This window comes from Nomascus leucogenys, chromosome 19 (genome assembly GCF_006542625.1).
Source record: "Nomascus leucogenys isolate Asia chromosome 19, Asia_NLE_v1, whole genome shotgun sequence".
NCBI lineage: Eukaryota > Metazoa > Chordata > Mammalia > Primates > Hylobatidae > Nomascus > Nomascus leucogenys.
In genome coordinates, this window is record NC_044399.1 from 72,862,845 (window position 1) to 72,881,410 (window position 18,566).

The 18,566-nt window shown below is 53.1% G+C and overlaps 2 protein-coding genes across 2 annotated transcripts; one reads left to right on the plus strand and one right to left on the minus strand.

Moving 5' to 3' along the window:
• Window positions 1–9,726, plus strand: SPAG7 (sperm associated antigen 7). The gene is made up of 7 exons (XM_030799710.1): window positions 1–280; window positions 8,098–8,165; window positions 8,405–8,493; window positions 8,634–8,718; window positions 8,841–8,930; window positions 9,036–9,192; window positions 9,309–9,726. The coding sequence occupies exons 1-7, from the start codon at window positions 196–198 to the stop codon at window positions 9,416–9,418; spliced, it is 684 nt and encodes a 227-aa protein (XP_030655570.1). The 5' UTR covers window positions 1–195; the 3' UTR covers window positions 9,419–9,726.
• Window positions 9,727–11,812: 2,086 nt separating this feature from the next.
• Window positions 11,813–17,784, minus strand: ENO3 (enolase 3). The gene is made up of 12 exons (XM_030799711.1): window positions 17,678–17,784; window positions 16,944–17,030; window positions 15,940–16,035; window positions 15,721–15,779; window positions 15,493–15,562; window positions 14,988–15,121; window positions 13,534–13,756; window positions 13,227–13,424; window positions 12,798–12,999; window positions 12,261–12,369; window positions 12,053–12,111; window positions 11,813–11,964 (listed from the first exon to the last, which is right to left on the minus strand). The coding sequence occupies exons 2-12, from the start codon at window positions 17,026–17,028 to the stop codon at window positions 11,895–11,897; spliced, it is 1,305 nt and encodes a 434-aa protein (XP_030655571.1). The 5' UTR covers window positions 17,029–17,030; window positions 17,678–17,784; the 3' UTR covers window positions 11,813–11,894.
• Window positions 17,785–18,566: the final 782 nt, after the last annotated feature.

Consider the following 18,566-nt stretch of genomic DNA (forward strand, 5'->3'; position numbering starts at 1 on the left):
AGCCTCCGGCCTCTGTCTGCGGGGGCGGGGCGGGGCGGGGCCTCGGCCAGCTGGAGGCCGCCACGCGCCGCGGGCCTGGGATCTGCGCCCAGGCCAGGCGGGCTCGGGGTTTTCCGCCTCCGACGTGTTTCCGGCCTTAAAGGCATTCCGCCCTTCCCTTTAAGACGCACCGCCCCCCTCTCAGTCACTCCCAAGATGGCGGACCTACTGGGCTCCATCCTGAGCTCCATGGAGAAGCCACCCAGCCTCGGTGACCAGGAGACTCGGCGCAAGGCCCGAGGTGAGGATCCCAAATTCACAACCGCCTTCCTTCGCCCGGTTCTCGGGACCGCACTTTTCCCTCTTTGGACGATGCCGCCTCCTCAACCTTGAAAGACCCCTCACAGGCCCCTTCCGAGACCCTCAGAGTCCCTAAAAGGGCTGCTGACACGCCCGTTGTTCTTAGCGCACAGTGATTGGCTATCTGAAAGATAGCGCCAGCCTCCTGCTGCTTCTCCCGACCCTGGCCTTCCGCAGTCCTTGTTTCCCATTAGCCGGCCGGCCCGCCTGTCCGCTGCTGACCTGGTCTGATTGGTAGGGTGCCTCCAACCTGCCGCATTCCTGCCCCGCCTACCTTTAGCTCTATTTCGATTGGATTTAGGACACGCCCATCTACTCTGCCTTCATCTCTATTGGCTGTCTCAACTTAAAAGCTCTGCCTCCTCAGGCTTGTTCGACCTTCCTTCTGAACCATCCCAGCCTCAGAACTCCCATTGGTTGCTGGGTCCTCTGTGTGTTCTTGCCCCTCCTGCTTGATTTAACCCAGTCCCTTCTGTCTCCCTCCGACAACCTTTTCCCCATCTGTAGCCTTAAATTCCCGAGCTGCCCGGGCGGATCGTAGTGTTGATTGGAGGGATGAGAATACCCGCCGGGTCCGATTGGCCATTGTCTCCGCCTGCGTTCTCGGAGTAGCTTCCCTGCGGGTGGGCTGGAGTTCGGCAGCCTTCATAGGGCGCGACCCAGCAGGGCGGTGGGAGCCTCCCCGGGGCTGCTCGTGTTGCGGCTTGGGATGATCCTGGCGGAGCGCAGGACCCCAACTCCCAAACCTGCGGACCTTGACCACGGACGAGCCCTGTCCCGGCTCCCCACGTGCCCCAGGGGGACCAGGGCAGGCAGGACGCCTTCCAAGTATTCAAGGGCCGCTGGATGCCTACGCTTCGTCCCCTTATTTCCTGAACAACCGTTAGGGGCCAGGGGTACCCCTCAGGGAGGACACAGTCCTGGGCTGGGGCGCTCATTGATGCATTGATCACACGGAAGTTTAATAACCAACTTGATAAGTGCTCTGAGAGAAAAATAACTGTGAGAGCGGCCACCTGAGGTTCTCCCCCAATCTGCAGTGAACCGAGATCAGAACAGGTAATTCCGTAAATGAGAGAGAGAAGCAAAGCGTTACAGGCAGAAGAGTCTATTTGAAATCTCTGAGGAAGGAGGAAGCATGATGGGATGGGGAACTGGAATTCTTTAATGCTCCGATGACTGTGTAAGTGGGGGATCACCCGGCATTGACAGACTAGGAAACTTAAGTGAGTCACTCGCCTGAGGTCACATGGTTAGTTTGGTAAGTGGCAGAGTTTCAAACCCAGGTATGACTGGGCTCGAAGCCTATGTTCTTGACCATAATCTTGTGCCACTTCTCTAGATGCAGAGAAGACTCAAAAACCAGTTAAAGAACAGTCAGTGGGGCCCGGCCTTGTAGCTCACACCTGTAATACCACCACTTTGGGAGGCCGCGGCGGACGGATCGCTTGAGCCCAGGAGTTCAAGACCAGTCTGGGCAACATGGAGAAACTCCGTCTCTACAACAAATACAAAAATTGGCTGGGCGCTGTGGCTCACGCCTGTAATCCCAAAACTTTGGGAGGCCAAGGCGGGCAGATCACGAGGTTAAGAGATCGAGACCATCCTGGCCAACATGGTGAAACCCCGTCTCTACTAAAAATAGGAAAATTAGCTGGGCGAGGTGGCGCGCGCCTGTAATCCCAGCTACTCAGGAGGCTGAGGCAGGAGAATCGGTTGAATTGGGAGGCGGAGGTTGCAGTGAGCCGAGGTCGCGCCACTGCACTCCAGCCTGGCGACAGAGCGAGACTCCGTCTCATAAATAAATACATATTAGCTGGTCTTGGTGGCGCGCTCCTGTGGTCCCAATTCTCGGGAGGCTGAGGTGGGAGAATCGCTTGAGCCTGGGAGGTTGAAGCTGCAGTGAGAGGTGATTGCGCCACTGCACTCCAGTTTGGGCGATGAAGTTGAGACTCTGTTTCCAACAACAGAAAATGAAATGCGCTGATGGTCAGTGAGGACAGAGGGATGAGAGCTCCTAGGCTGTCAGGCCCTGGGGCTCCAGAGGATAACTGAACAGTAGATGAACAGGGTCCCTTCCCTCCAGGAGCTCATACTATGCTGAAGGAGACAAAAAAAAGTTATGATATGTTAGTTCTCTGTCTATGCTATGCTGGGTGTCTGAGCCAAAGGAGCTTGGAGCCCAGGGGAAGAAGTTACTCTGACTCACGGTAGATCTCCATGTTTGCAAGAGATGGAAAAGCATTCCAAGCAGAGGAACAACGTGTGCAAAGGCATGGAGTTATTTGAAAAATGGGGAGAGGGCTCATGCCTATAATCCCAGCACTTTCGGAGGCTGAGGTGGGCAGATCACTTGAGGTCAGGAGTTCAAGACCAGCCTGGCCAACATGGTGAAACATCGTCTCTACGAAAAATACAAAAAAATGGGCGGGCGTGGTGGCTCACGCCTGTAATCCCAACACTTTGGGAGGCTGAGGCGGGCGGACCACCTGAGGTCGGGAGTTCGAGACCAGCCTGACCAACATGGAGAAGAAAGCCCATCTCTACTAAAAATAAAAAATTAGCCAGGTGTGGTGGCACATGCCTGTGATCCCAGCTACTCGGGAGGCTGAGGCAGGAGAATCACTTGAACCCGGGACGCAGAGGTTGCAGTGAGCCAAGATTGTGCCATTGCACTCCAGCCTAGGCAAAGAGAGCGAAACTCCATCCCAAAAAAAGAAAAAGAGGCCGGGCGCGGTGGCTCACGCTTGTAATCCCAGCACTTTGGGAGGCCGAGGCGGGCGGATCACGAGGTCAGGAGATCGAGGCCACGGTGAAACCCCGTCTCTACTAAAAATACAAAAAAAATTAGCCGGGCGTGGTGGCGGGCGCCTGTAGTCCCAGCTACTCGGAGAGGCTGAGGCAGGAGAATGGCGTGAACCCGGGAGGCGGAGCTTGCAGTGAGCCGAGATTGCGCCACTGCATTCCAGTCTGGGCGACAGAGCAAGACTCCGTCTCAAAAAAAAAAATTAGCCGGGTGTGGTGGTTCACACCTGTAATCCCAGCTACTCAGGAGGCTGAGGCATGAGAATCACTGGAACCTGGGAGACAGAGGTTGCAGTGAGCCGAGATCATGCCACTGCACTCCAGCCTGGGCACAGAGCGAGACTCTGTCTCGAAATAAATAAACAAATAAATAAATGATGGGGAGAGGTTCAGTGCAGCTGGAGAGGATTCAGATCCTGGGGAAGAAGGAGACCTTAAAGATGTAAAGGATTTGGCCGAGCGCGGTGGCTCATGCCTGTAATCCCAGCACTCTGGGAGGCTGAGGCGGGTGGATCCCGAGGTCAGGAGATCGAGACCATCCTGGCTAACACGGAGAAACCCCGTCTCCACTAAAAATACAAAAAATTCTCCGGGCATGGTGGCGGGCGCCTGTAGTCCCAACTACTCCGGAGGCTGAGGCAGGAGAATGGCGTGAGCCCAGGAGGTGGAGCTTACAGTGAGCGGAGATTGCGCCACCGCACTCCAGCCTGGGCGACAGAGCGAGACTCCGTCTCAAAAAAAAAAAGATGTAAAGGATTTGAAATGGCAAAAAAGAAAAAAATTTCAGGCTGAGGAGCAGAAATAGGAAGAAGCATGCACCCAAATCTCTAGAGGTAGTAAAATCACATCGTGGGTAAGACAGGCAAGCGTGGAGGGCCCGGGTTAGAAATTCTTCCTCCTGGCCGGGCGTGGTGGCTCACGCTTGTAATCCCAGCACTTTGGGAGGCCGAGGCGGGCGGATCACGAGGTCAGGAGATCGAGACCATGGTGAAACCCCGTCTCTACTAAAAAATACAAAAAATTAGCCGGGCGTGGTGGCAGGCGCCTGTAGTCCCAGCTACTCGGAGAGGCTGAGGCAGGAGAATGGCGTGAACCCGGGAGGCGGAGCTTGCAGTGAGCCGAGATCGCGCCACTGCACTCCAGCCTGGGCGACAGAGCGAGACTCCATCTCAAAAAAAAAAAGAAATTCTTCCTCCTCCTCCAGAGGCAGAGGGGATCTGGCGCAGAGGCAGGATCTAAGGAAGAGGAAGAAGGTTAAATAAGACCCTTAGCCAGGTGAGGGGACTCACAGCTGATATCCCAGCACTTTGGGAGGCTGGTCTTGAACTCCCAGCCTCAAGTGATCCTCCCACCTCGGCCTCTCAAATTGCTTGAGAAGCTTGAGCCTCTGCACCCAGACCTGGCTAATTTTTTTTTAAAAAGTTTTCTGTAAAGATGGGGTCTCAGGCATCTTCAGGCAAGAGGCAGGCAGATATCTTGAGCCCAAGAGTTCAGAAAACAAAGACCCTCCACAGCTAACCTTGGACACCTACTCTCCCAAAGGAGAAGGGTGTCAGATTATCTATTTCGGCTTCATCCTGTCTATAAGCGGGAAGTGGGGGATTTTACAAAATATAGGAAGTTAAATAATTTCCCCTTTTCAGCTGCGCGCGGTGGCTCAAGCCTGTAATCCTGGCACTTTGGGAGGCCAAGGCGGGTGGATCACAAGGTCAGGAGTTCGAGACCAGCTTGGCCAATATGGTGAAACCCAATCTCTACTAAAAATACAAAAATTAGCTGGGCCTGGTGGCATGTGCCTGTAGTCCCAGCTACTCGGGAGGCTGAGGCAGAAGAATCACTTGAACCCAGGAGGCAGAGATTGCAGTGAGCCAAGATTGTGCCACTGCACTCCAGCCTGGGCGACAAAGCGAGATTCCGTCTCAAAAAAAAAAAAAAAAAAATTCCCCTTTCCTGTGTAAACAAAGAGATGATAGACTCTTTGAGGCCAGGGTCTTAGTCTGTTTTCCTCACCTTCCCAGATGCATTATGGTTTGTTTTTTTTGTTTTTGTTTTTGACAGGGTGTTGCTCTGTCACCTAGACCTCTCAGGCTCAAGTTATCTTCCTACCTCAGCCTCCCGAGTAGCTGGGACTACAGGCATGCATCACCATGCCTGACTAATTATTTTTTGTAGAGAGAGGGTCTCACTATATTGTCCACACTGGTCTCGAACTCCTGGCCTCAAGCAGTCCTCCCATCTTGGCCTTCCAAAGTGCTGGGATTACACACATAAGCCACCACGCTCAGCCCAAACATTTATCTAATGCCCACAATGTACAAAGAACTAACAATACTCCAGGCATGGTGGCTCACACCTATAATCCCAGCACTTTGGAAGGTCAAGGTGGGAGGATTGCTTGAGGCCAACTGGAGACCAGGATGGGCAACAAACTGAGACCCCATCTTAACAGAAAACTTAAAAAAAAAAAAAAAAATTGGCCGGGCGCGGTGGCTCACGCCTGTAATCCCAGCACTTTGGGAGGCCGAGGCGGGTGGATCACAAGGTCAGGAGATCAAGACCATCCTGGCTAAAACGGTGAAACCCCGTCTCTACTAAAAATACAAAAAATTAGCCGGGCGTGGTGGCAGGCGGCTGTAGTCCCAGCTACTCGGGAGGCTGAGGCAGGAGAATGGCGTGAACCTGGGAGGCAGAGCTTGCAGTGAGCCAAGATTGCGCCACTGCACTCCAGCCTGGGCGACAGAGCGAGACTCCGTCTCAAAAAAAAAAAAAAAAAAAAAAAAATTAGCCAAGGCTGGGTGCAGAGGCTCAAGCCTCTCAAGCAATTTGAGAGGCCCAGGTGGGAGGGTTATTTGAAGCCGAGTTTGAGACCAGCCTGGGCCCATACTTGTAATCCTAGCACTTTGGGAGGCTGAGGTGGGCGGATCACGAGGTCAGGAGTTCGAGACCAACCTGACCAACATAGTGAAACCCCGTCTCTACTAAAAATACAAAAATTAGCTGGGTATGGTGCCACACGCCTGTAGTCCCAGCTACTCAGGAGGCTGAGGTGGGAGAATCTCTTGAACCCAGAAGGCGGAGGTTGCAGTAAACCAAGACCACGCCATTGCACTCCAGCCTGGGTGACAGAGTGAGACTCCGTCTCAAAAAAATAAATAAATAAAAATAAAATAACATCCTGGGCAACATAGACCTCATCTTACAAATACTTTTAATTATTTTTTAAAAAGTAGCTGAGCATGGTGGCACACACCTGTGGTCCCAGCTACTTGAGAAGCTAAGGTAGGAGGATCCCTTGAGCCAGGGAGGTCAAGGCTGCAGTGAGCTGTGATTGTGCCACTGCACTCCAGCCTAGGCAATAAAGTGATATCCTGTCCCAAAAATAAATAAATAGGCCGGGCGCGGTGGCTCATGCCTATAATTCCAGCACTTTGGGAGGGTGAGGTGGGGGGATCACTTGAGCTCAGGAGTTCAAGACCAGCCTGGCCAACATGATGAAACCCCATCTCTACTAAAAATACAAAAATTAGCTGGGTGTGATGGTGCATGCCTGTAATCCCAGCTACTTGGGAGGCTGAGGCAGGAGAATCGCTTGAACCCGGGAGACGGAGTTTGCAGTGAGCTGAGATCATGCCACTGCACTCCAGCCTGGGTGACAGAGCAAGACTCCGTCTCAAAAATAAATAAATAAATAGATAGATGTTTGTTAATTGGTTTCCCCAGTGGAGCTGGAAAAGGGGGTTAAGCCCTTTTCTGATCTTTGTCACTCCCACTAAACTGTGAGCTCTTGAAGGGCCACATTGTGTCTTAATCATCTCAGTACTTCAGGGTCCCACCTGGTGCCAGATACAGTAGTCCCTGCTTCTCCCTTATCCAAGGTTTTGCTTGCCAAGGTTTTAGTTAGCTGCAGTCCAGAACTGTTATATACAATAAGATATTTTGAGAGAGAGAGCACAGCCACAAACTTTTATTTCAGTACGTTGTTATAATTGTTCTATTGTATTATTGTTATTCTTAAGCTCTTTTTTTTTTTTTTTTTGAGACGGAGTCTTGCTCTGTCGCCCAGGCTGGAGTGCAGTGGCACCATCTCTACCCACTACAAGCTCCGCCTCCTAGGTTCACGCCATTCTCCTGCCTCAGCCTCCCGAGTAGCTGGAACTACAGGCACCCACCAGCATGCCCAGCTAATTTTTTGTATTTTTTTTTTTTTAGTAGAGACACGGTTTCACCGTGTTAGCCAGGATGGTCTTGATCTCCTGACCTCGTGATCCACCCGCCTTGGCCTCCCAAAGTGCTGGGATTACAGGCGTGAGCCACCGCGCCCGGCCATCTCTTTTTTTTTTTTTTTTTTTTTGAGACAGAGTTCACTCTTGTTGCCCAGGCTGGAGTGCAATGGCGTGATCTCAGCTTACTGCAACCTCTGCCTCCCAGGTTCAAGCGATTCTCCTGCCTCAGCCTCCCCAGTAGCTGGAATTATAGGTGCCCACCACACACCCGGCTAATTTTTGTGTCTTTAGTAGAGATGGGGTTTCACCATGTTGACCAGGCTGGTCTCGAACTCCTGACGCCAGGTGATCCGTCTGCCTCGGCCTCCCAAAGTGCTGGGATATAGGCGTGAGCCACCATGCCTGGCCTATTATTCTTAATTTCTTACTGTGCCTAATTTATAAATTAAACTTTATCATAGGCATGTATGTCTAGAAAAAGACATAGCATATATAGGGGTCAGTACTATCCACAATTTCAGGCATCCACTGAGGGTCTTGGAATGAACCCCCGTGGATAAGGGGGACTATTAGATAGAATAAACATCAATAAATGCTTGATGAATAAACGCTAATCCTACCTTCCCAGCCTGTCACCTCCCAGTGGATACCACACTTCACTTGAAGCCTTAGAAACCTTTCCCACCCATGCTTCCAGCCCTGGCTTCATGCTGTCATTTCTCACCCCCAGAACAGGCCGCCCGCCTGAAGAAACTACAAGAGCAAGAGAAACAACAGAAAGTGGAGTTTCGTAAAAGGGTGAGAACAACTGGAGTGATCAAAGGCAGACTCAGGAAGGACTTCTAATAAGTTAAAATTGGAAGGTTGAGGACTTAGTTTTGCTGAAAATGTCTTGAGAGAGGTGACGCCTGGAAGCCAGTGGCATGGAGGCTGGGGAGGGTGCTGGGGAGGCATAGAAGGGCCGCGGGCTCAGCTGGGGAAAAGGGTACTTGGGTGGAGCCATTGTCTCATATCTGCTTCCTTTCCCCTCTCCCAAGATGGAGAAGGAGGTGTCAGATTTCATTCAAGACAGTGGGCAGATCAAGAAAAAGTTTCAGCCAATGAACAAGATCGAGAGGAGCATACTGTGAGTGTCTCTGGGCTGGGGGAGGAAGGAAATGGGTGGCTAGTGGGGCATGAAAGGGCCAGCAGGGAGCTCCTCCAGAGGAGGGCACCAGGCCGGCTCCTGGCTCAAGATACTCTTTCCCCTCTGCCATCCCATCCCAGACACGATGTGGTGGAAGTGGCTGGCCTGACATCCTTCTCCTTTGGGGAAGATGATGACTGTCGCTATGTTATGATCTTCAAAAAGGTAAAAGGCCTGAATTCCTCATTCTCTCCTCTCCCCTTTGTAGCCTTATCCCCCGTCCCCGACCAAGGAATGAAATGAAACATTTGTATGGACTCTGACCCCAGCATTCTGCTCTTCTCCAGGAGTTTGCACCCTCAGATGAAGAGCTAGACTCCTACCGTCGTGGAGAGGAATGGGACCCCCAGAAGGCGGAGGAGAAGCGGAAGCTGAAGGTGAGCTATGCTTGGCAGCCCTTGGGGCCCAAAAGCCCACCACCTGGGAGGGGTGGGGGTTTGGGCTGGGGCCCTGAGCACCAGTGCCCCCACTTTCACCCCTAGGAGCTGGCCCAGAGGCAAGAGGAGGAGGCAGCCCAGCAGGGGCCTGTGGTGGTGAGCCCTGCCAGCGACTACAAGGACAAGTACAGCCACCTCATCGGCAAGGGAGCAGCCAAAGACGCAGCCCACATGCTACAGGCCAATAAGACCTACGGCTGTGGTGAGGCCACAGTGCGGCTGGGGGTGGCTGGGAGAGGAGCATAGCATGTGGCGGGAGGGCAGTGGAGGCTGAGGTACGGATTTCTAGGCCCTCCCTACCCTCCTCTCTGCCCCTAGTGCCCGTGGCCAATAAGAGGGACACACGCTCCATTGAAGAGGCTATGAATGAGATCAGAGCCAAGAAGCGTCTGCGGCAGAGTGGGGAAGAGTTGCCACCAACCTCCTAGGCGCCCCGCCCAGCTCCCTTTGACCCCTGGGGCAGGGCAGGGGGCAGGGAGGGACAAGGCTGCTGCTATTAGAACCCATCCTGGAGCCCCACCTCTGAACCGCCTCCTACCAGCTGTCCCTCAGGCTGGGGGAAAACAGGTGTTTGATTTGTCACTGTTGGAGCTTGGATATGTGTGTGGTATGTGTGTGTTTGTGTGAGAGTGTGAATGCACAGGTGGGTATTTAATCTGTATTATTCTCCGTTCTTGGAATTTTCTTCCCCATGGGGCTGGGGTACTTCACATTCAATAAATACTGTTTAACCCAATGTCCTGGTTTGTTTATACACAGAAAGGTGGGTCCTGCAACCACTGGTAGAGAAGAAGGGGAATAATTTTCAGTTGAACAGCATAAAATTGCTGTTTGTATAGGTTAAATAAAGATGGCCCGTTGGAACTATCAGAGGTTTTTTGTTTGTTTGTTTTGAGATGGAGTCTTTCTCTGTTGCCCAGGCTGGAGTGCAGTGGTGTAATCTCGGCTCACTGCAACCTCTGCCTCCAGGGTTCAAGCGATTCTCCTGCCTTAGCCTCCCGAGTAGCTGGGATTACAGGCATGTGTCACCACACCCGGGTAATTTTTTGTATGTTTAGTAGAGATGGGGTTTCACCGTATTGGCCAGGCTGGTCTGTAACTCCCAACCTCAGGTGATCCGCCCGCCTCAGCCTCCCGAAGTGCTGGGATTACAAGAGTGAGCCACTGTGCCCGGCCCAGAGGGTTTTATAAGATGCTGTATTTTAAGAGTGCAATCGGGCTGGGCACAGTGGCTCACACCTGTAATCCCAGCATTTTAGGAGGCCAAGGCTGGAGGATCACTTGAGGCCAGGAGGTCAAGATCAGCCTGGGCAACATCATGAGACTTTCTACGAAATTAAAAAATTGGCTGGGCGCAGTGGCTCACACCTGCGATCCCAGCACTTTGGGAGGCCAAGGCAGGAGAATCGCTTGACTCCAGGAGTTTGAGATCAGTGTAGGTCACAAACCTTCTCTACAAAAAGAAAATAAAATATACAAAATTTAAAAATTAGCCATGCCTGGTGGTGTGCACCTGTAGTCCCAGCTACTTTGCAGGCTGAGACAAGAGGATTGCTTGAGCCCAAGAGTTTGAGGCTACAGTGAACTATGATCGCATCACTGCACTCCTGCCTGGGTGACAGATCAAGAAGCTGGCTCAAAATAAATACACCAGAGTAGAATCGCTGGAGTCAAATACCTTGGCTTTGGATCCTAGTCCTGCCAGCTGCCAACCGTTACCTTGGGTAAGGCATTTAACCTTTTGTGCCTCGGGTTTCCTCACCTATAAAATAAGGATAATTATGGCAGCTATCTGACAGAGTTGTTTAAACAATTGCACAGGGCAATATATGTCAAATATTTAGAACAGTTTCAGGTCCTGTAAGTTCTTTTTTTTTTTTGGAGACAGAATTTCGCGCTCTTGTTGCCCAGGCTGGAGTGCAATGGCACGATCTCGGCTCACTGCAACCTCCACCTCCCGAGTTAAAGCGATTCTCCTGCCTCAGTCTCCTAGTAACTGGGATTACAGGCATGCACCACCACGCCTGGCTAATTTTGTATTTTTTAGTAGAGATGGGGTTTCTCCATGTTGGTCAGGCTGGTCTTGGAACTCCCAACCTCAGGTGATCCGCCCGCCTCGGCCTCCCAAAGTGCTGGGATTACAGGCATGAGCCACCGCGCCCTGCCAAGATCCCGTAAGTTCTATAGAAGAGGCAGTCACTGTCATTATCACTCTCATCCTCACAAAGCCCTCCATAGGACTGCAGCCTCACTCTAGCATCCTCTGCAGACCATTTACTTCACAGCCAGCTTCCCCTTCATGGTGGTGGCAGGACCCCAGTCCCCACCCTGCTCCCCTCTCCTGGATCTGGTTTCTTATTCCCTCTGAAACTCTTTATTTAGTTTTTTGTTTGTTTTCATTTTTGTTGTTGTTGTTGCTTTGAGACAGGGTCTTGCTCCGCAGCCCAGGCTGGAGTGCGGTGGTACGAACATAGTGTACTGCAGCCTCAACCTCCTGGGCTCAAGCAATCCTCTCAACTCAGCCTCCCAGGTATCTGGGACTACAGGCTAGCGCCACCATGCCCGGCACGATTGGCAACTCTGCAGCTTCATTTTACTATGTAGCATCTGCTTCCCCTACCTCCTTTGGAAATGTGAACACCTCTGTTGTTCTAGATCCACCCAGCTTCCTCTCTGAGTCCCTCACCTCCTCTTTGTCCTAGCAGGTTACACATCTATTTGCCTCCCTTCCCTGCCCCCATCTCTCCACCGCTTGTCTTTCCCAGCTCAGCCCAGAAACCAGCATCCCTCCCCTCGCTCCCACAAAGAAGGACACAGCTGTCTTGGTTGGCACCAGTGTTTATTTCAGGAAGCAGGTCTGGAAGACCTGGGTCTGTCCAGTGGAGTCCTGGAGCCTCCAGCTTCTCACTTGGCCTTCGGGTTACGGAACTTGCGTCCAGCAAAGATTGCCTTGTCCCCAAGAGCTTCCTCGATCCTAGAAGGCAGGCAAGGTCAGGGCTGCTGAACTTCCAACCTAACAGCCTCCAGCACCCCAATGCCCAGGCCCACTGTTCCCGCTGTACCTCATGAGTTGGTTGTATTTGGCCAGACGCTCCGAGCGGCAGGGGGCGCCAGTCTTGATCTGATGAGGGAAGAAGGATTTGGAGGGTTGGGTGAGGCTGGAGAGGAGGGGTTGGACCTGGCCCCAAGGGAGCATTAACCTCAAGGGCAGGAGTCCAGGGACCCCAAGAAAACTTGGTGAGACACTCAATAGAGAGAAGCTACAAGTACCTGTCCTGTGCAGAGCCCCACCACAAGGTCAGCAATGAATGTGTCCTCAGTCTCCCCAGAGCGGTGGCTCACCATCACCCCCCAGCCATTAGACTGAGCCAGTTTGCACCTGAGTGGAGAGGACATTTGATGTGGCCTTCTAGAACCTCCTCAGTGGGAAAGCAGGGGTTGGGTGGGGCCTCTCCCTTCTGTTTTGGGTAGCAAGCACTCTGCAGGGAGGGCAGTGACTAAGTTCTCTGGGAAGTAGGAGAGGAAAAGACTTCTCCTCTTGATTTCGGGCTCTTGAGATGCTGGTGAGAACAGCGGAATCTGAGAGAGGAATGGTGTGGGCTGGGGGTGGGGGGTCGTGACAGGGCCATGGTGGCAAAGCTCTTGGAGTCAGGCCAAGGATTAGTCAAAGCCTTGAGATCAAGGTGTGGGTAGGTCAGGTGCCAGGGGAAAGGTAAATTTGGAGTTGGTGGGTGAGACTGTAGCTGGAGTGGGCAGAGCTGGGGCAGAGGGAGGCTATGGTGAGCCTCAGGGTCAGGAGGCACTCACGCCTGGATCGATTCGGTCACCGAGCCGATCTGGTTGACCTTCAGCAACAGACAGTTGCAGGCCTTCTTCTCAACGGCCTGGGCAATCCTCTTGGGGTTGGTGACTGTCAAGTCATCCCCCACAATCTGGATGTTCACCCCCGAGAGGAAGGAGGTCCAAGTGGCCCAGTCATCTTGGTCAAAGGGGTCCTCGATGGAGACCACTGGTGGGGTTTGGAGCAGAGACAGGGCAGAGACAAAGCAGAGACAGGGCTAGAGGTCAGAAGGAGCCTCATGGAGCGGTGACAGGGCAGAAGAGCTTAAATGGGGATTTCAATGGGGCTAAGGATTGGAAGGATGCAAGTCGATGGCAAAGCAGCTCACTGAAATCAGTATATTAGGCAGCTGCACGGGATTCGGGCAGGAACACTGGGACACCTGAACGCCTCACCAGGATAGTTCTTGATAAAGCTCTTATACAGCTCTCCGAGCTTCTCCCCAGTGATGTGCCGTGCGGGATCATCGGGCGACTTGAAGTCAAGATCGTATTTCCCATTGCGATAGAACTCAGATGCTGCCACATCCATGCCGATCACCACCTTGTCTGGGTAACCAGCCGCCTGGATGGCCGTCTTCAGCAGCTCCAGGGCTGGGGGAGGACCAAGAAAGGACCTGAGACTCCAGTGCCCCTTGTCTGCAGCCTCCCCTGCCCATGTGGAGATCCAGGGGGTCTGCCCCCCAGGGTGCTCAGCACTGACCCTCATTGTTCTCCAGGATGTTGGGTGCGAAGCCACCTTCATCACCCACATTGGTGGCATCCTTCCCATACTTGGCTTTGATGACCCCCTTGAGGTGGTGGTAGACCTCAGCACCAATGCGCATGGCTTCCTTGAAGGAGCTGGCGCCCACAGGCAGAATCATGAACTCCTGCATGGCCAGCTTGTTTCCAGCATGGGAGCCCCCGTTGATCACATTGAAGGCCTGAGATGGGGAGAGGGTGTCTGGACCTGGGCCGGGGCATGAGGGCTGAAGAAGGGATGGGGGCGGGGGGTGTTGGGGTAGAAACCTGGCTTCCCTACTTACTAGCTCAGTGGTCTAGGGTGAGTAATTCTGCTCAGGAGTCTCTTTCCTCATTTCTTTCTTTTTTTTTTTTTTTGAGACGGAGTCTCGCTTTGTCACCAGGCTAGAGTGCAATGGTGCAACCTCTGCCTCCCGGGTTCAAGTGATTCTCCTGCCTTAGCCTCCCCAGTAGCTGGGACTATAGGCAGGCGCCACCATGCCTGGCTAATTTTTGTATTTTTAGTAGAGACGGGGTTTCACCATGTTGGTCAGGCTGGTCTCGAACTCCTGACCTCGTGATCCGCCCGCCTCGGCCTCCCAAAGTGCTGGGATTACAGGCGTGAGCCACTGCGCCCAGCCTCTCTTTCCTCATTTCTATAAAATGGGGTAGCACCTACTTCCCTGTAGGATCTTTTGCTGAAAATTAGAGAAATTGAATGTAAAGTTCTTAGCGTGTGCCTAGTATATAATAGCTAACACTTTTACGTAGCATTTACTACATGCTGGGCACTAAGTACTTTATATGTATCAGCCCATTTCATTTTCAAAACACCTCTGTTCATCGGTATCGTTATTGCTCCCCATTTTGCAGATGGGGAAACCGAGACAGAGCAGTTAAAGAACTTGCCTAAAATCATACAACTAATAACAGGCAGAGCCAGGATTCAAACCCAGCAATTTATCTCTAGAGACCATGCTCTTATGCAATTCTCCTAGTAAGTAACAAGAAATGGTAACATTATTATTGAGATTAAATTCAAAGAGTTTCCATTCATCAAGAGGGCACTGGTTTAAGAAGGACTCAAGAAGATACAAAGAAATGCCAAGATCTTTGCCTCAGAGAAACTCTCAATATGATTTGGGTGTAGGGTGCGGGGGTTGGAACGAGGCTGGAGTTATGGAGCCTAGGATTGGAATGGGAAGGAACTGGGTTATATGGCAGGGAAGAAAGCACATAGAGGCTTAAGGGAAGGTTTGGATTGTGGAAAAGAGGGAGGGGCGGGACCACAGCAGGAGAGATTCAGTTTCAGGAAACTGCTTCTTAGGAGCTGGTCTGAAAGGTGGATTTTTCCAGGGATGCAACCCTGGCTGGGCGGGGTTGGCTCTGTCCAGGCGAGATCTGGTGAGGGGGGGGGCGGGTAGCTGCACTCACTGGCACTGGGAGTATGAGGTCAGGGTTCCCAGCGAGATCTGCGATGTGGCGGTACAGGGGGACCCCCTTCTCAGCTGCTCCCGCCTTACACACGGCCAAGGACACGCCCAGGATGGCATTGGCCCCAAACTTGGCTGGAAGGAGGCAAGCGGGAAGAAAGGATGAGAGCTTCTGCAGGGTTTGGGGTGGCTACTCCAGGAAGACGCCAGAGCTCCAAACCACCGAGCATGAAGAATTGGTTAACAGATCTCTCCCCAACAGCCTGAGTAGCCCTGGGAACCCCCACTCCGGGGGAATGTGTCAGTTGCATGTCTGTGTCCACAGCCCGTCCCAGGCCTGGCAGAAGGCAGGCATAGGAAATGCCTGTGGAATGAACACAAATCCATCCAGCTGCGGTGTGACCCAAAATGGGGGACCCAGAAATAACCCATCAGGCCTCACCCCTATGGCCTCTCGCCATCTCTCCCACACCTCATCCCTTCCCCACCGCTAGCCCTTCACTCACACTTATTCTCGGTCCCATCCAGCTCAATCATAAATTTGTCAACCTTTTCTTGATCCACAACACTTAGTTTCTGGAAGGGTGAGTTTGAGAAGGGAGAGCAGAGGTCAGATTTCTCAGAAGTCAGGGCACATGCTGGGGAAGGATAAGTGAAAATGGGGAGAGGCCTGTCTGGAGTGAGGGAGCAGGGGCATGGGGAGGAAGCTGCAGGGAGCAGGCTTCCCCACTTGCCTTTTGCAGCAGAGCAGGGCCCAGAGTCTGGTTGATGTGCTCCACAGCCTTCAGGACTCCTAGACAGGCCAGAGGACGAGGTTTGGATCTCAATCAACTGGGCCTCTTTCTGTGGACCCCAGCTCCTCAAGAGCTTTGGGGGTTCCAGTCCTCTATCCATTGTGCACCCATGTCCTAAAGCCACCCACACAGGCTCCTTCTGCACTGGTGTCTCCTCACCTTTCCCCAGGTAGCGGCCTTTGTCCCCATCTCTTAGTTCCAGAGCTTCATAGATACCCGTGGAAGCCCCACTGGGCACAGCTGCTCGGAATCGGCCTGGGACAGGAGGAATTGGAAGATCACAGGGATGGCTGGGCGCAGTGGCCCATGCCTGTAATCCCAGCACTTTGGGAGGCCTAGGCAGGTGGATCACTTGAGGTCAGGAGTTCAAGACCAGCCTGGCTAACATGGTGAAACCGTCTCTACTAAAAATATAAAAATCAGCTGAGGCTGGGTGTGGTGGCTCATGCCTGTAATCCCAGCACTTTGGGAGGCTGAGGCGGGCGGATCACGAGGTCAGGAGATCGAGACCATTCTGGCTAACATCGTGAAACCCCGTCTCTACTAAAAATACAAAAAATTAGCCGGGCGTGGTGGCGGGCGCCTGTAGTCCCAGCTACTCAGGAGGCTGAGGCAGGAGAATGGCGTGAACCCGGGAGGCGGAGCTTGCAGTGAGCCAAGATCGTGCCACTGCACTCCAGCCTGGGCAACAGAGTGAGACTCCATCTCAAAAAAAAAAAAAAAAAAATTAGCTGGGTGTGATGGCACAGGCCTATAATCCCAGCTATTTGGGAGGCTGAGGCACAAGAATCACTTAAACCCAGGAGGCGGAGGTTGCAGTGAGCCGAGATTGCACTACTGCACTCCAGCCCGGGCCACAGGGCAAGACTCCATCTCAAAAAAAAAAAAAAAAAAAAAAAAGGACCTCACAGGGAGTCTCTCTACGCCTCAAAGGGCTGAGGTGTCCTCTCTGAGCTCAGGGACAGGGACAGGAGGCGGTGCAGAGAGAGACTCCTGCTTCTCCCAGCTTCCAGCTCTGGTTCCACGTTGGAAGAAGGGGGTTTGGGAAGAAGTCTGGGAAACGGAACCCAAGAGAAAGGAGAGGATATGGTACAGAATTGGGGGGCAAAGTCCAAAGGGTTGGGGTCTTCTGAGGGGAGCCTATCCAATGGGCCTTGTGTTACCCTTGGCTGTGTGCAGGTCCACCTCCACTGTGGGGTTGCCCCTGGAGTCCAAGATTTCCCGGGCAAAGATTTTCTGCATGGCCATGGCTGTAGGACAGGAGGTGTGAGTGAGTGTAGACAGTTGATCTCTTAAGGAACCAGAAATCCCTTGCCCTTTAAGAGTCTTCCCCACTCCAAGAAGGCAGGTGCTGGAGCTAAAAATACCCTACAAAAAGGTCACAGACCAAAGAGGCAGGCGCAGCCCCCTCCCCCACTCAGAACAGCTCTTATTCCACCCTCCCATCCTAAGAATCCAAGGGCCTCTCATCTATAGCTCCTGGGATGCCACCACTCACCAAGCCCCCACCTCCCCCAAGCCTCCACTTAGGCCTTCTCCTTCCACCCCTCTGGTCAAGCAGTCTGTTCTCCATGGCTGGTGGCCTTCAAATCCTTTCTGGTTCTCATTTTCCTGCTCCGAAATCTTCTTGGGCCCCCAATTCCCTATCAGGTTCCAACTCTAGCTGCCTGTTTCTATCTATCCCTGCTGCCCCTCCTCACAGCCTCCTTTCCCTAGATCCTTCCGTGTTCCCAGAGTTTGTCCCATCTGCTTGCTCCAGCCGCCCCTTCCCCCCAGCTTTTTCAAGCATCTCCAGTCCCAGGAGGAAAAAAAGAAGAAATGTCCCCCACTTCCTCCAAGCCAACACCATGTGCACCCTTTACTACCTCCACCCCCGGGGCTGGAAGATTCACCCGACCTGGGATGTCTTCGCTGGTGGTTTGGATGGAGCTCCGAGTCTAGGTGGCAGCTGGGACAGTGTCAGCTCACCCCCTCTCAGGCTGCGCATTTATCCCTGAGCCACTCGGTCCCCAGCCAGCCCCGCCTCTCTCTCTCTCCATCCTCCCCCCTTCACACTGGGCTGGCAGCCAAGTGCCCACTACAGCCTAAAGCAGAAGCCTCTGGCCCTGGACACCTGCCCCCTTACCAAAGGTCAACTACTATCCCCCACTTTCTTTCTGTCCCCCAGTAACAGTCCCTGTTTTAATTCCACCCTTTGGGAGGAGCAGGGGAGGGGCTTCAGATGAGGGGTCTCCCCCCACCCCAGGATTACATTCCCCTTTTGCAAACGTCAAGAGGAATGAGTGACCTTTAGGAAAGGCCAGGGGTAACCTGAGCCCTGCAAGGCTGGGGAGGGGGCCTGGAAGAGGGTCTGCAGGACTGACGTCCACACATGCTCAGATCGCTGGGCGGGCCTCTGTCCTCAGTGGGGGAAGGGACCGGACTTCTGGGCAAGCTCTGAGGTCTAAAATTGAACCCCCCCACCCCAGAAGGCGAGAGGGTCTCACCTCTTAGGGTCCTCATAACGGCCATTCTCGGCGCCGCCCCATCCTACCCTCTCCAGGCCAGCCAGCGCGGGGATGAGTTAGGGGACAGGAGACGAATTTAGACGGGCCCTCTCGGCTGGCACAGCGCCAGACTGATAACGCTGGGACAGCACTTGTCGCCCGGCGTGGGGACTGTCGGTCAGAGCCCCTTTCCCCTATCGACTGTGGCCGCTCAGCGCACGGCCCCAGTCCATCAATGAATGGGGTTGAATCAACAGTGAACAAAAATGAATGGACCGAGGACGGGTGGCCTTTTGTGAG

Bases quoted from the DNA above. Each gene is read 5' to 3' on its own strand.
- SPAG7 (XM_030799710.1), top strand. From the start codon at position 196: ATGGCGGACCTACTGGGCTCCATCCTGAGCTCCATGGAGAAGCCACCC. The intron at 281-8,097 runs GTGAGGATCCCA...TCTCACCCCCAG, and splicing joins GACTCGGCGCAAGGCCCGAG to AACAGGCCGCCCGCCTGAAG. The intron at 8,931-9,035 runs GTGAGCTATGCT...TTTCACCCCTAG, and splicing joins AGGAGAAGCGGAAGCTGAAG to GAGCTGGCCCAGAGGCAAGA.
- ENO3 (XM_030799711.1), bottom strand. From the start codon at position 17,028: ATGGCCATGCAGAAAATCTTTGCCCGGGAAATCTTGGACTCCAGGGGC. The intron at 15,122-15,492 runs GTGAGTGAAGGG...GCCTCCTTCCAG, and splicing joins GGATGGGACCGAGAATAAGT to CCAAGTTTGGGGCCAATGCC. The intron at 12,370-12,797 runs GTGAGTGCCTCC...CTCTCCACTCAG, and splicing joins GTGACCGAATCGATCCAGGC to GTGCAAACTGGCTCAGTCTA.